General features: G+C 48.8%; 6 protein-coding genes across 6 annotated transcripts; all 6 read left to right on the plus strand.

The window, feature by feature from the left end:
* Window positions 1-1,333: 1,333 nt before the first annotated feature.
* Window positions 1,334-2,599, plus strand: TEOVI_000095500 (uncharacterized protein; the record flags this gene model as incomplete). Its single annotated transcript, XM_067224272.1, has 1 exon — window positions 1,334-2,599. The coding sequence occupies one exon, from the start codon at window positions 1,334-1,336 to the stop codon at window positions 2,597-2,599; it is 1,266 nt and encodes a 421-aa protein (XP_067080373.1).
* Window positions 2,600-3,386: 787 nt separating this feature from the next.
* Window positions 3,387-4,181, plus strand: TEOVI_000095600 (uncharacterized protein; the record flags this gene model as incomplete). Its single annotated transcript, XM_067224273.1, has 1 exon — window positions 3,387-4,181. One exon carries the CDS (start codon window positions 3,387-3,389, stop codon window positions 4,179-4,181), a length of 795 nt encoding a protein of 264 aa, XP_067080374.1.
* A 408-nt stretch (window positions 4,182-4,589) lies between these two features.
* TEOVI_000095700 (chaperone protein DNAj, putative) lies at window positions 4,590-5,303 on the plus strand (the record flags this gene model as incomplete). Its single annotated transcript, XM_067224274.1, has 1 exon — window positions 4,590-5,303. One exon carries the CDS (start codon window positions 4,590-4,592, stop codon window positions 5,301-5,303), a length of 714 nt encoding a protein of 237 aa, XP_067080375.1.
* Window positions 5,304-5,734: 431 nt separating this feature from the next.
* Window positions 5,735-8,764, plus strand: TEOVI_000095800 (protein of unknown function (DUF1042), putative; the record flags this gene model as incomplete). Its single annotated transcript, XM_067224275.1, has 1 exon — window positions 5,735-8,764. The coding sequence occupies one exon, from the start codon at window positions 5,735-5,737 to the stop codon at window positions 8,762-8,764; it is 3,030 nt and encodes a 1,009-aa protein (XP_067080376.1).
* A 397-nt stretch (window positions 8,765-9,161) lies between these two features.
* Window positions 9,162-10,448, plus strand: TEOVI_000095900 (RNA-binding protein, putative; the record flags this gene model as incomplete). Its single annotated transcript, XM_067224276.1, has 1 exon — window positions 9,162-10,448. One exon carries the CDS (start codon window positions 9,162-9,164, stop codon window positions 10,446-10,448), a length of 1,287 nt encoding a protein of 428 aa, XP_067080377.1.
* Window positions 10,449-11,282: 834 nt separating this feature from the next.
* TEOVI_000096000 (mitochondrial carrier protein) lies at window positions 11,283-12,386 on the plus strand (the record flags this gene model as incomplete). The annotated part of the gene is made up of 1 exon (XM_067224277.1): window positions 11,283-12,386. The coding sequence occupies one exon, from the start codon at window positions 11,283-11,285 to the stop codon at window positions 12,384-12,386; it is 1,104 nt and encodes a 367-aa protein (XP_067080378.1).
* Between the last annotated feature and the right edge of the window lie 934 nt (window positions 12,387-13,320).

Consider the following 13,320-nt stretch of genomic DNA (forward strand, 5'->3'; position numbering starts at 1 on the left):
AAGTACATCTTTTTGTCAGAGGTGTGACGGGAACAATGATGATGATATGACACGCATGGTCGAGTGAAGGAAGGAACGGGGTGGAGGGGAAAAAAGTTGTACGGGTGGGGGAACTTCGGCGTCACTTCTTGTTGTAACGCGCAGCGGCCATTAACACCTTCTAAATCTTTCAATATATTCATATTTATATATATGTATGCATTTGTGTATGTATATGTGGATTTTTCTCTTTGTTGCGGACGCGCACTTATATATATATATATATATCTGTATGTGTGCTTATGCGTGTGATGTTTAGGGAGGGAGGTAAAGGGGGGAGGGAAGCAAGTGTGTGGAAGAAGTTGCGGAAAAACAACGAAGCAGAGATGTGTGAAGGGGGGAAAAAAGGGAAGGATCAATGAAACATTGATTTGACTCCCTGTAAGATTACCATATTAAACCAAAGCAAGTAAAACGTGCAGCGAGAAAATAGTTGTGTGCATGTGTGTTAAGATGGCACTGGAGGGATGGGAGAGAGAGACAAGAAAAAAAAAATAATAATAGATGGCAACCGTTATTAAGGGCGCACATCAGTAGCCTTCGACTCGACTTTGATGACAGTGTGGGAGCAAACCTTTTATCTTTCGTTTCACATGTATGGCTAATGTTTGTGTGTTGGGTTATTATTGCAGTTAATATTATCTCACTTGAAGCTTGCTTTGCTCAGAGGAAGGCTGTGCACAGCGGGATTCGCTCTGTAACGTAGCGGTAGCGGCAGTTTATGTTGCCAGTCGTGTCATTGCTGTGTTAACTCCATTCCCTCGTTTGGTATTGGCACAATGCTTTATGTTAACACTTTTCGCTCAACCTGCACACGTGTATTTGCTGATGTATGTGCATGCTTGTGTGAAAGCAAACGGGAGGGAGACGTGTGTGTTGCATGTGTGTGTGTGGGTGTGGTGATGTCTACAAGGTAACAGGGGTCCGAGGGGAAACAGAGGCTATGCCGCATATTACCTTTCTTTGCTTCCGCTGTTATTGTTATTATTTATTATATGTCTCCGTTTGTTTGTTTGGTGTTGTTGTTGTTGTTTTTAAAACTTATTCCCTCACCCCTCTTTTCGTCATTTGTGTGTGTGTGTGTGTGTATGTGTGTTGCTGTACCGGTACCTTCGCACATATACAGCTTTAATTTTTTTCTTTGTTTTCTTATTACCGTTTATTTGAGTCGCTACTCGCTTGATTGTTTATTGATGGACATCAAATGTCTCTGCTGCGTGAAGCGTTTCTCAATTCCAACATTTACTTTCCTCATCGTTTTCCGCGCCTCGTTCCTTTTGAGCAGAAAAGACGAATGCAAGATAATGTTGCGGGCTTCGCGCCGAGCCCACTCCGGTCATGGAGAGGGTGGCACCGTAATGCCGCAACGCATGAAGAACTCGGGGGGAGTCGCTGCGGCTCCGGGTTTGGTGCTGTGGGCGCTTCAGAGGATTTGAACTCAGAACAACAAGCTGGCGAGCAGCGTCAGCAGTCATTTCTGGAGGAAACGGCCGAGACGTGTTCTGCACCACTCCAAAGTATTCAACATCTCGTGCCAGATAAGAAAAGCCGCCACTTCTCTTCCGCCAACTCCAGCCCTTCCCCAAATACCGAAATCGGTGTCGGTTGCTGCTGCGGTTTTGAAGCCGTGTGCCCCACCGGTCACGCAGCCGTCTCAAACCCCGGGTTGGGAGCGACGACGGCTGCCGATGGGTTGAATTGTGTCATTTCTGAACCGCTGCGAAGGTCTGAGCGGGAGGATGTAACCGCAGTCGCAGTTGAGGCATTTGTCGATGCGGTTTCTGGAATTTCCTCCGCTCTAATGTTACTCACGGAAAATAACCAAAAACAGTTTGAGTCTATGGAAACACCGTCGGGAGAGAGTCGTATTGGGTATAAAGAGTATCATGCGTTGGTTGTGGCTCTAAGGGAGAGGAGCGCAGCTCTCTGTTCTTTAGTACGTGAACGGCGCGAGGGGCGGCTGAGGCTAAACGGCTCGCAGCGGCCGCTGAAACAAGCAAACGAAAAATTTCCGCTTGATGAGGGCAAAGTAACACCTGGATGTCATGCGGATGTCAAAACTCAGGAGACGCGATACCATGCAAATTACCGTAGTGAAAAGGAGGTGCCGTTTCAACTGGCTGCCACCGGTAAAGAGTTGAACGTGTGTAAAAAGTCACCGTTACGATGTGAAGTTGGGCGGCTGCAGGATTCTGAAGCTAGTGTAGCCTTTCCGGATACGACCTTCTGTTCCTCCCCGAAGAAACAAAATATGGATAGTAAAAAGTGCACGTGGCGCCCCAAAACTTCGGGAATTGCTTGTGCGGCACGAGAAGCGATGGGAGTACAAGAAGCCCCCCCAAACCCTCGCCTCCGTCTTGTTGACACCGGAGGACAATCGCCGTATCGTCAAAGGTTATGGTTTGTGGAGGCCCCTGCAGTTGTTCACTACTCCCAATGGACCTCTCCTCCAACAAATCGCGCCCAAACCGGAGCTGGTGAGGACAGTAACCGAAAAGGAAGTCAAAAAACCGCGCCGCTTACCGTTTTACTTCCATCCCGTCGCGACGCCCCAAAGTAAAGCTTCTGCATTGCGAGGTGGTGGTTGCGTGTTTTCTCGTGCGTGACTTTGCGGTGGAGGTGAACACAACTCTGCACCTGCTGCTCCGTCCAAGTGATTATGACAGGGTTGATCTACATGTGGTTTGCACAGTCAGTTCCAGTTTATTTGTTATTTCTATGTGTATATAAGTCTAGTGAAGTTTATTTTCCCCACCCTCATTACTTCATGGAATGTTTTGTTACATAGTTGCGCGTACGCACGCAGAGCGGTCGGCAATACCGTTGCTTAGTGGTTGTATTAATGTGGAAAACAAAAAAAATAGAGATAACCTAATAAAAGAGAGGAGCATCGATAACATGCTATTTTTTTATTTGTATTCTATTAGAACGAGTGTACGGTCCACCCGATAGTAGGAGTATTTGCACCACTTTTGTTTTTATGCTTTATGTCATCTGATTCTATTTTTCCGTTTGCGGCTTCGTAACTCTCTACTTCATGTTGTTGCACGATGTTGCCGTTTTATGTATTTTTGTTGTTAAATTCTTTGTGCTCCACATTTTTCTCTTCAAAAAAAAAAAACAGTGAGAGAAATAAAGGGAACTTTAGGCGTTCAAGAGCAAGGTTCACATCCGGCAGTAAAAAACTCTCCGCGAGTGCCAGTTAATCGGTGACATTTAAAGGAACGAGCCAATACCGTTCGGGGGAACGAACTGCTAAAGGAAACAAATAAAGCTAAAAGCAGACACGGAGTAACCGGAACGTGTATAAATACATTGCCTACATCTACTTATTTACTCTTAAATAAATGACGGCGAGCCGTTATCACCTTCACATTGTGGACGGCGGTGATCGCAGCAGCACTGTTACCGCCTCCATGATATTCGCTCATCTGGCCCTACGGTGTGGGCAGTTACGGAACTATCTTTTGGTAAGTGCCAGCAGCACTGATGTTAAAAAGAACCGCGATGCGGCAAACCCCAATCGACTTGCCTCATCTCTTGGGGGATCGTCAGCAGGCGGCACACGACCGACTTATGTTGGAACAAGTGATGCTGGAACTGATGATCAACTTCTGCTAGCTGGGGAAGCTCTTCTACGTGGGGAGGGGCTTTCACACAATGGCATTAGCGACGAAAGCTCGTGGGGTGAAGTTCTTTCTTCCGTAAAGGATCGTATCATGCCTTATGAAAGTTTTAGCCGCAGTTTCGCTGAATCGGAGGTATCTCTCGCAATGTCGGAGGGGCCTTACTTTGATTTTATAGCCACTGCAGATGTGGCCAGTTTTGATTACCTGCTGGACTATTATTTGGGTCCATGCCTGCGCAGTGCCAAGAAGGGGCAGCTGGGGGTAGGAAGATACGGTGGGCTTCCGGAAAAGCGGGACCGGAGGATCGGTCTCATTCATATTCTTTGTGGTGAGCCAGTTCGTGCAGGGTACTTACTTCAACGTTTTATGGAGCTACTTCTGGAAATAGATACAAAGTCAGCGGCTGGGGAAAGTGGAAAGGCTGGCGAAGAGGCATGGATTAATCGTGTGGACCACGTTGTTTTACAAATGTATCAACTTCTCAGTGTGGATGTGCTCTTTACTGTGGTGTAATATATTGGTAGGAAAGCTCGAGGGCCTCCCTAGTTTTGTGGGTGCAGCCACAGATGCCTTCGCTGGGTCTGCGTTTGTATGTCTTTGCTTCTTGCACACAACGTTTCGGGTGCACGAGCCGCGGTCTCTTCTACTTTGGTGCGAACGAAAAAAAAAGAATGGCCGTTGATTTTATTCATAGAAAACTATGGAAGTACGTTGTGTGGTCACTTGTTGAGATTTCCTATTCGTTTATGTTCTCGTCGGAGCCAAAACATTAATACTTTTTTCGTCCCTGCGTTCTTCTTTGTGTTGCATGTTCTCACCCCGTGCTGCTGTTGTACCACACCCCTTTTCTCTGACTCTTGGTGGAAAAACAGAGATCCCACAGAGTTGAGAAGGTGTGCGGACAATAAAACAAACGTGGATATGTTCACTTACTCTACGTTTTTACGGAGTGTTAGCGTAGGCCAAGCATGTAGACTTATGGGTTTCGCCGCTCCACCAATTGAACGGCGGGTGCTTAGAAGGCGTTACGTGGAACTCGTGAAGAAACACCATCCGGATAACAATGGTCCGGAGTCATCTGCAGAGGTAATGGCGAACATAACCGCCGCATACAAAACCCTCCAATGCCTTGCTGGAAAACAAAAGGAGGCAATGAAGGGCAATAATGTTGACCGAAGTGACACCCCTTCAACTGGAGGCGGTGGCAGGGAGGAAATGGAGGCGGTAGCTGCTTCGTTTGTTGTACCTGGCACTCCACTCAGCATGGCAAATTGGGATCTGCCGTGGCAACGCGGTAAGACAACAACACAAAAACGGAAGCAAGAAAAAGATGAGCAGCAACTGCGTGAGGGGTCGACTTCTCTGTTTGAGTACGTGGCGTTAGCTCGAGCCTTGGAGAAACGGCGGGGAGCCCAGGCGGAGCGCATCGCAGCGGCGTTAAGATCATCGGAGGGCTCACACGGCTTTGGATCGGGGTATTTTGAGCAGTTGCACCTTCAGCAGCGGCGCGATTCCCCGTGGGTGGTCAAGAGGAAACCCCTTTTCATTTTAGTGTGTGCTTATTATCGACTTCGTTTAGTTTCTGCGTGGTGGCGGTGGCTTGCGGGGCTGCGCTACGTTGTGATGGGCCGATGAGATGAGCCCCAGAGGTGATATGAAGAGAAGGAGTAAAAGCGCGACGAGGCACATACTCGTTTTTACGCCATTCTTCGTCCACTTGAGAAATTTGTGCGCTGCTTGTGACGACTGATTTAAAAAAAAAATTGAGTGTTGGGTGTCGTTTGCTTACTGAGCTGTCGCTGCTGTGCATATCACCTTCTCTACTTTCATCCTGCGTTAAAATCTTTTTTGGGAACATTTTTTCAACGAAATATTAGCAAATTGGTCTGAGCGAAGAATAAATATCATTGCCGGCGGGACGGCCTACGCACATTGGATTGGAGAGGGACTGCACTAAAAGCAACGGGGCCGCCGAAGTGTTACATCGGCCACTAGTGCGGCCTTCGTAATTTTATCAGTTCACCTGTTTACGTATAAGTATATCTGAGATCATATAAGAAATTCTGATGCTAGAAACTCATTGTCAGTTCAAACATGAGGGACTACCCCGGGAAGTCCTCGCTTGGTTGAGGTGTCTGCAGCTTCCACGTTTTTTGCGGTTCCCGAGGCGTGACCTGTCCAACGGATTTCTTGTAGCGACCATTTGTTCCCGTTATTGGAAAAACATTTCCATGCACTCCTACGAGGATAAGTTAAGCGTGGTGAACAAGCGCAACAACTGGGAGCAACTAAAGAAGCATTTTCAACAGAACAACTGTCCACTAAGCGACCGTATGATAGAGGGACTAATAGCATGCCGCGAGGGTTATGCTGAATCTCTGTTGCGGCAGTTGTATACACTGTTGACAGGGCGTGAGGTCCTCGAAGCCGCACCGCTTCCTGCAGTGGAAATTACCCCACCAACAGTTGTACACACGTCCGTGGCAAAGAAGGTGGATATTGAGGCCACTGCTGACCATGTGGAGGAGCGGAAAGTTCAGTCAAATCGAGTTCGTGGCATAATGCAACGCGGGTTTGTTCCAATACAGCCGATGGAGAACGAGGTACCGCCTCCTGCTGTGGATGATGCCTCCAGTCGTGTTCTTCACTCCATGGCACAAGACCCTGCTGACGAAGATGTGGGTTCCAGTGGTGGTGGTGGTGCTGAAGGTACTGAGAGACCTCCTGTAGCGTTTAGTATTTCCATGCGTCGTTCAGAAGTTCAACCAACAGTTGTCTGCGCTACTGGGGGCAAAGCAGGGAGGCGGTCTTCAAGAAGCACAAGGGATGTGGATCCAGATTTGGGAGACCTAGGGCCAACCTATACGGAAGAAATGTCCGCCCTCAATTTTATTGAGGGTATCGTGCGCAGTCAAGGGGCCGGTCTGAAACCTCCGCCGTCTCAATTGTCCAAGCGCTCACCCGGTATTAAAATTCGTGACGAGGCTGCTTATACTTCCTGTTTTCTAAGTGATGAAACGGCTGTCGGCACCTTATTACAGTGCCGTGTATGGAGCTCCCTACTTTCGCGTGTTGGTGATGTAGCAGCGATAATCTTACGTGATGGCAGTAACCTTTCTGAAGTTGCTGCCCTTTTCCTTAGAGAACCGCCGAAGAGGGCACAGCGCTGTCAGTCGGTGCCAGGTTCGCCGCGAGGACGAAACACGAGTGATCTTTTAAAATTAACCTCTTCGGCTGCATCAGCGAGTGGTCAGCATGCGTCACAGCGCTACATGTTTCTCGCTTCGGTGATGTCAAACATATCCGACGTGGATGCATTTCTTGCTGTTTCGTTGTACCGTGACGACATCCTTCATAATGCAAAGGAAGCGATGCGACGACTAGACCACATTGGTGCCGACAATCATGCTGCGCTCCTTTGCTCTGCGTTGCCTGCCGACCGAGCTATAGCATTAAAACTACTCCCTGACATCGTATCGCATGTGTACAATGTTGTAACGCAACAGGGTGGTGCGAGTGCCAGGACGAGTTTTTTACTGTTTTTGGCTGCCGTTGTCACACGCGTGACACGAGATGCGAGGGCTGGCGGCGGCTCCGCTAACAAAACCCAGAGGATGTCTTCGGTTTTGGACTCCGCCCGTAGTAGCGCAGAGTTGGGATTGGAGGATTCACTTTCCGAAACCATCTTCACTATCGCGGGGTATCACGTCATCGGTGCCCTCTCGCATGAGTCAACTGTTGTGCGGCTGGCGGGCGCGCGTCTCGCAGAGGTACTTGTCAGCCGTGGTTGCTCCAGAGAACTTTTGATTGACACAATTCTCCCGCTTTTGAGTAGTTGTTGCTCAATACCAACCACCCCGTTGTTCACCTGCGTTTGTGTCGGATGGTTACGGCGTGCCTTGCAACGTCTTTGTGGTTGGACATGTGACAAAACATGGAGTAACTGCATTAGTCCTTCCGGTACGGTTACAGTGTCCCCTGCCTCCCTGGTGCAAGCCGATTCATTTTTTGATGGAGAGCACAGGAACTTACCCGATCATGTTGTGTATCAGCTGGCGGTTATCATGAGAAACATTCGTCAAGTACTCCGCCGTCCGGGGTCGGCGAATCTCCGGCTGTACATCGCGGAGCAACTATCCCTGTGTCTTAACGACATTCCTCACCAGAATGAGAGTCAGGCACTCTTGCAGCCGCAGGAAGTTGCAGTGGATGTGCTCAGGGCTCTCAAAGACGCGCCTGAGAAGGCTGTCGAGTCGTTCTTTTCACCAGTGTTACCTCCAGCAGTTGCATCCGCGACGACCAAGTGGGTTCAAATCCCTCAATCGGGCCCCTCCCTTGTCCAAAGCCCGTTAATTGGTTCCCTGTTAGCGACCGGTCGCCTGTGCGACTGCTACCCACTTGCGTTGTCAGAGGCTGTCCTTCTGCTCTTTCCCCAAGACGAACTAAGTGGAACGGAGGGAAGCCCGGGGAGGATTCGGTTAACTCGTGACGTGCGACGACAAAACGGTGGGGCTGCCCCCACGCCTTCCGGTGCTTCTCCGGGTACTGTCAAGAATGGTTCCTTCCGGATGAGCGGTGGGAAGAAGCAATCAGTTGCGTACGAAACTACCATCAACGAGAATATGGCACAGCGTGTAACTTGGCTCTACAAGATCAATGTGTCTTGTCGCTCAGGTAATTCTTTTCCTGAACGATCCGCGAACCTTCCAGAAAACATATCCTCACGGCGGTGGGTGGCTGTTTTCCAAGCCATGTATTCTGATATTTTGGCACTGACTAACTTTTCTGAGACAATTTTCTCGAGGAAGCTCGCTGTAACCGATGAAAGCACGAATAACATCGCACGTTTGGGAGGAATGGCGCAGCAGCTGGTAGCTGCTTGGCACAAGGAAGTGTGCAGAGATGGTTTAGGGTCGGTGGGATCAAGGATTGGCACAGGAACCCAGGTGCAGGGGAGAAATCAGGGCTCAACATTGTTAGATGCAATGGCTTGGTACAACGGGTTGTGCCGCAACGGGACCTTGGGAAAAGATCGTTATGGAGTTGATACGCCTGCGGCACCTCTCCTCGGCAGTAGTGTGAAGGAAAGGACGTGATTGGTAGTGTGGATGTACATAATTTGGCAGTATACTTTAGAATATAGAGGCGCTTTGTATACTGAAGTCGTGAGCGTGTGTGTTTATGTGGATTCATTAGATGTAAATGAACTTGCCAACCACTACGCCAATGACGGACAAGCAACACAACTGACCACGGCAGTCACTTGTTTCTCACCATGTTGTTTGGGGTTTCCCCTCGAGTATTTTACGTCTACGTTGTTCTGCTCCCTACCTTGTTTTTGCTTGTTTCTTTTTTATGACTGACTGTGCACCTTCTTTCCCCCACTGCGCACGGTATCTGTAGTTTTGGTTGCACCACCGGAGGAAGAGGGAGTGAGATAAGGACTCAATTACTAGCGTATTTGCTTTGTGTGTTTCTGTGTGTGCCTAAATCATGGGGATCAAGGCGAAGAAGGTGCCCCCAAAGAGCAAAGCCGTTGTCAAGCGTGCAGGTGAGATTTCCAAGTCGAGAGTTGAAACCCGAACTGTCGGTGTGGAGAAGAAAGCACAGCGGCCTCGCGTCACTTTCGAGGATGATAACCATGACGACAACTCGACTGCTCGCAAAGCAGCCGCCGCTGCGGCAAGACGCATGGAGTCCAGTGGTATAATAAAATCCAAGAAGCGGTTGCGTGATGAAAACGAGGACTCCGTCCCTCAGGAATTGGATGATGAAACTGAAAACCAAAGCGACGTGGATGACCTTGAGAGCAGTGGCAGCGACGACGAATCTATAGGGAGTGACGACTTTGGTGGTGATTCCAGTGACGACGACCAGGAGGAAAGCGATAAGAAGGAGAATCCCTTCGAGAAGGCAAAGCGAGAGGGGACGCGGCTCTCCTATTCTGTACTCCGCCTCCGTTTCCTTCCCCCGGAGTTTCAAGAGACGGAATTGTTCAAGTTTTTTTCTCAATTTGGTGCGAAAGTGCTCAACTGCTTCTGTGTTCGCAGTCGTCGTACACATCAGTCGAAAGGAATCGCCTACGTGCAGTTTGATGATGAGTCGGTGCTTCCTATCGTGGTTGAAGAATGTCATGGCATGGCACTTGGTGGCTTCTGCGTACAGGCCCGTGTGGCAGTCCTCCACCGTCCTATGCCACCGAAGGAAAAAGTGAAGCAGCGCCGCCAGTTGGCATACGCCTATAAAACAAAGGGCATATCGCTACAACAACATGACGTTCGTTACAAGAATCCCATAGCCGCCCTTATAAAGTACTCGAAAACTGAGAAGAAAAACAATGCTCAACTGAAAGCCCTGGGTATAGACTACGCATGCCATGACTTTTGCAAACAGTTGGAAAGGGTGCCACCAAGTGCCTTGGCACGCGGGCCAAAGGAGAAGTGCCAGGAAATAGCAAGCAAAAGAGGGGTCGGCAGTAACGACAGCAGTAGGGTTAGTGGCAAGAAGCAGAATGGAAGCAGCAATGCAAATGGTGTGGCAGGAGGACGAAAGAAAAATAAAGGTGGTGGGGTGCGGTCAACGGTCGTGTCTTCCTCTTCAGTAGCCACAGTTCCAGCCTCAAACGTGTCGGGGAAGAATAGTCCAGTGAATAAAAAAGGGACACATCCCAAACAGCGAAAGCAACCTCAGGAGGACAAAAAGACGGTAAAACCGCAACATCTCACCAAATCTTCATCGGTGAAGGCGACCAAGCCCCGAGTTAAGCGCGACCCGTCGTAATTAATCGTTAAAGGTAATCAGAAAGGAAAAAAAAGATGCAAACGTGTCAATGCGTGGAGAAGTGTGTGTGTGTGTGTTCGTGTTACACCTCTCGCACCTCAGTCTGGTGTGGCCGTGCCTTCTGCCATCGTGCTAAGTATAAACGCGATTAAACGAAAATATAATAACGTATGCAGGAAGCCGTAGGGAGTTTCTCCTAAGGAGAAGGAGTGCTCATGGCTGTTGTTTTGACGCTCGTCAATTACTCGGTGTGAAGAAGCACACACAAGAAAAATAAAGAGCAACTGGTGAAATCGAGTGCTGAGCGTGAAGGTGTGGTAGTCTATACCTTTATGCACACCGGTGTGTTACTTCCTTGCGACACACACATCTCTTTTCTTTTCTTCGCTGAAACCGTACCATCAGCTGCTACTTCTATTCCCTTTTAACGTTTCTACCTAGCATTTGTCATTCCCGATGCGAGGTCACAGTTGGTATCGTTGTTATTTGCTCATTTTTTTTTCCTTTTTGTCTTTTCCTTATTTTGTTCCTCTATCTTCACCCAATCTTGCCGGGATAAGGTTTTAACAGAGGTAGCAATAGAGGGAGCAAGGGCTAAGCAAATTTAGCGTTAAAGGTACTCAACTCCCCCCCCCTCCCGGGGAAAGCTGTTGGTAGGAATCACAGCTCAGCCGGTGTACCCCGACGACCTCGACCCACTTGTGCTTTTCAGAGTTCATCGATAATTATCCCTCCTATTACCATCATTACTGTTTCGGGGATCTGGGTGCATTTCCACTGTAACTGCTTCCAATTATTGTTTAATAGCAGCGTTATTGCAAGCCAATAATACCGATGTCGGATGTACCGTGGGCTCAAAAGCCTGAGGAGAACCAAAGTAACATTGAGAAACACACAGCAGGAGACGCGCCGACTGAATTCGATTGTGGGACGGCCACAGCGGAGTTGGGTCCGCACGAACACACGAACAGTTTAAACCGTAGCTACTCGGATTTGGATAGCATGTGGTTTGTAACATATGCCGTCATCCTATGTTGGTTGCGCACAGCGGCGCAGCAACCGCTCAACCTTGCCCTCGCGCGCAAGCAAACGAGCTCTGTTGCAAATAAAATGACGACCCGGCAAATCATCCGACTCGTGTACAATACGGAAGGTGGGTTACTTGGTTTAACGCAAGGGATGGCAGCCCTCGCACTTGGATGTGCCCTAAGCGAGGCAATCTACCTGTGGTTGTTTGAGTACAGCCGGGAGAATATACCACTAGCGAACAAACCAACTCGTGACGCCGTGTCTGGCTATATCGCTGACGCTCTGTGCAGGCTTGTGCACCTTCCACTGAGTATTGTGGCACTTCGACAGATGACAGCTAATTGTGAGGGTGTTCAAAGAGGCAGGGCCGTCAAGTCCGGTTGTATGATTCATACATTTGCCTCCATGTACCGCGAGGGAGGGCTGAGGACAATTTATGCAGGCTACGGCACAACACTTGTTATTGGTTGCCAGTGGACGGCCGTATGGTGGGCGATGTACGGTGTCAGTAAGGGCTACCTGTATGCCGCTGCAGACGGCTTCTTGTTGGATGGGAGAGAGGACCCAGTGACGGAGCCCGTCTTCGTTTCTTCCTCATGGTTGTCCTGGAAGCGCTGGTTGCTCGCGAGGGATGACAACGTTGCATTAAATACTGTGGCGTCTGTAATTACAAGCGCGGTAACTGCAGTCATTTTCAATCCGTATTTAGTTGTGCGTGCGAACCTGCAAGTGGCCCCTAAGGCACGCCTTTGGGGAGTCACGCGTGAGGTGTATCGTACCCGTGGTATTTTGGGGTTTTATGGTGGCCTCGCCCTAAACATTGGGACGTGTCTTATTGACGGCGTGTTGGCTTCTACATCATACGAATATGCAAAACTTTGGGCAGACAGGGCACACCAAAGTGGTTGAAACAACACCCGGGGTCACATTCCCGCGATCCCCCTACCCTGCACGCCTGGAAACCTCTATTGTACATTAAAATCGGCTGTCTTGGCCGTCGTTTTCTTGTTTGTTTTTTAAATCTTCTTAAATGAACTTCCTTCACTTTGGGCAACGGCTGTATTGCTGCTGTGGTACAAGGCGGGAAGAAGGGATGGGGGGAGGGTGCAGGTCGATTCGAGGGTGTTATGGCTTTGTTTAATCTAACTTATTGCTGGTGTTGCGCGTTACCCTCATTTTTGTAAGGGTTTCGGAACTTCACTTTAATACCGTTATTCTCGTTTGTTGAAATCCAAGGTTTTACTTTATAGTGTCTTAACCCGCTCCCTCTCCCATTTTTCCCCTTTCCTTAACGCTTTATTGTCGCAGACGGGAAGTATCATACACGTGAGTTATGCCACTTTTTGTTGTTAAGCTTTTACTCACTCTTACTTCTCATCCTCCCTGAGAGGAGGAAAAGATACCCGCAACAGGGGATTGTGTGGAGAGGAAACGGCGAATGCAACGGTTATTTGTTCGATCGTTTCTCCCGCGTGTCCCCATCAGGCATTTGCACAGAACGACGCATCATAACGTATGGGGGTATTTTTAGAGGAGCTGTGCGTGAACAATGCAGTTACGATTACAATGGTGAAAGCACTACCGTTTTATTTTATTGTGCTGGACTGCGGTATTACCTTCGTATTCTCCTCGTTTTCACTCAGTCGTTGTTTCCGCTCGTTTTGGACGTGTAAGGTGCACCTAAACACGTGCTGCACTGTAGGTGAGCTACGAGGTTATTGCCTTTCCCGCAGGGACCGGAAGATCACATCGTTAACTCATGATGTAGCTCCCTTTTTTTTTGTGTGTGTGTATTTTGGTTTTGTGATATGAATATATACATATATATATATATATATATATG

This window comes from Trypanosoma equiperdum (genome assembly GCF_001457755.1).
Source record: "Trypanosoma equiperdum strain OVI genome assembly, contig: ctg_254, whole genome shotgun sequence".
NCBI classification, from domain to species: Eukaryota; Euglenozoa; class Kinetoplastea; order Trypanosomatida; family Trypanosomatidae; genus Trypanosoma; species Trypanosoma equiperdum.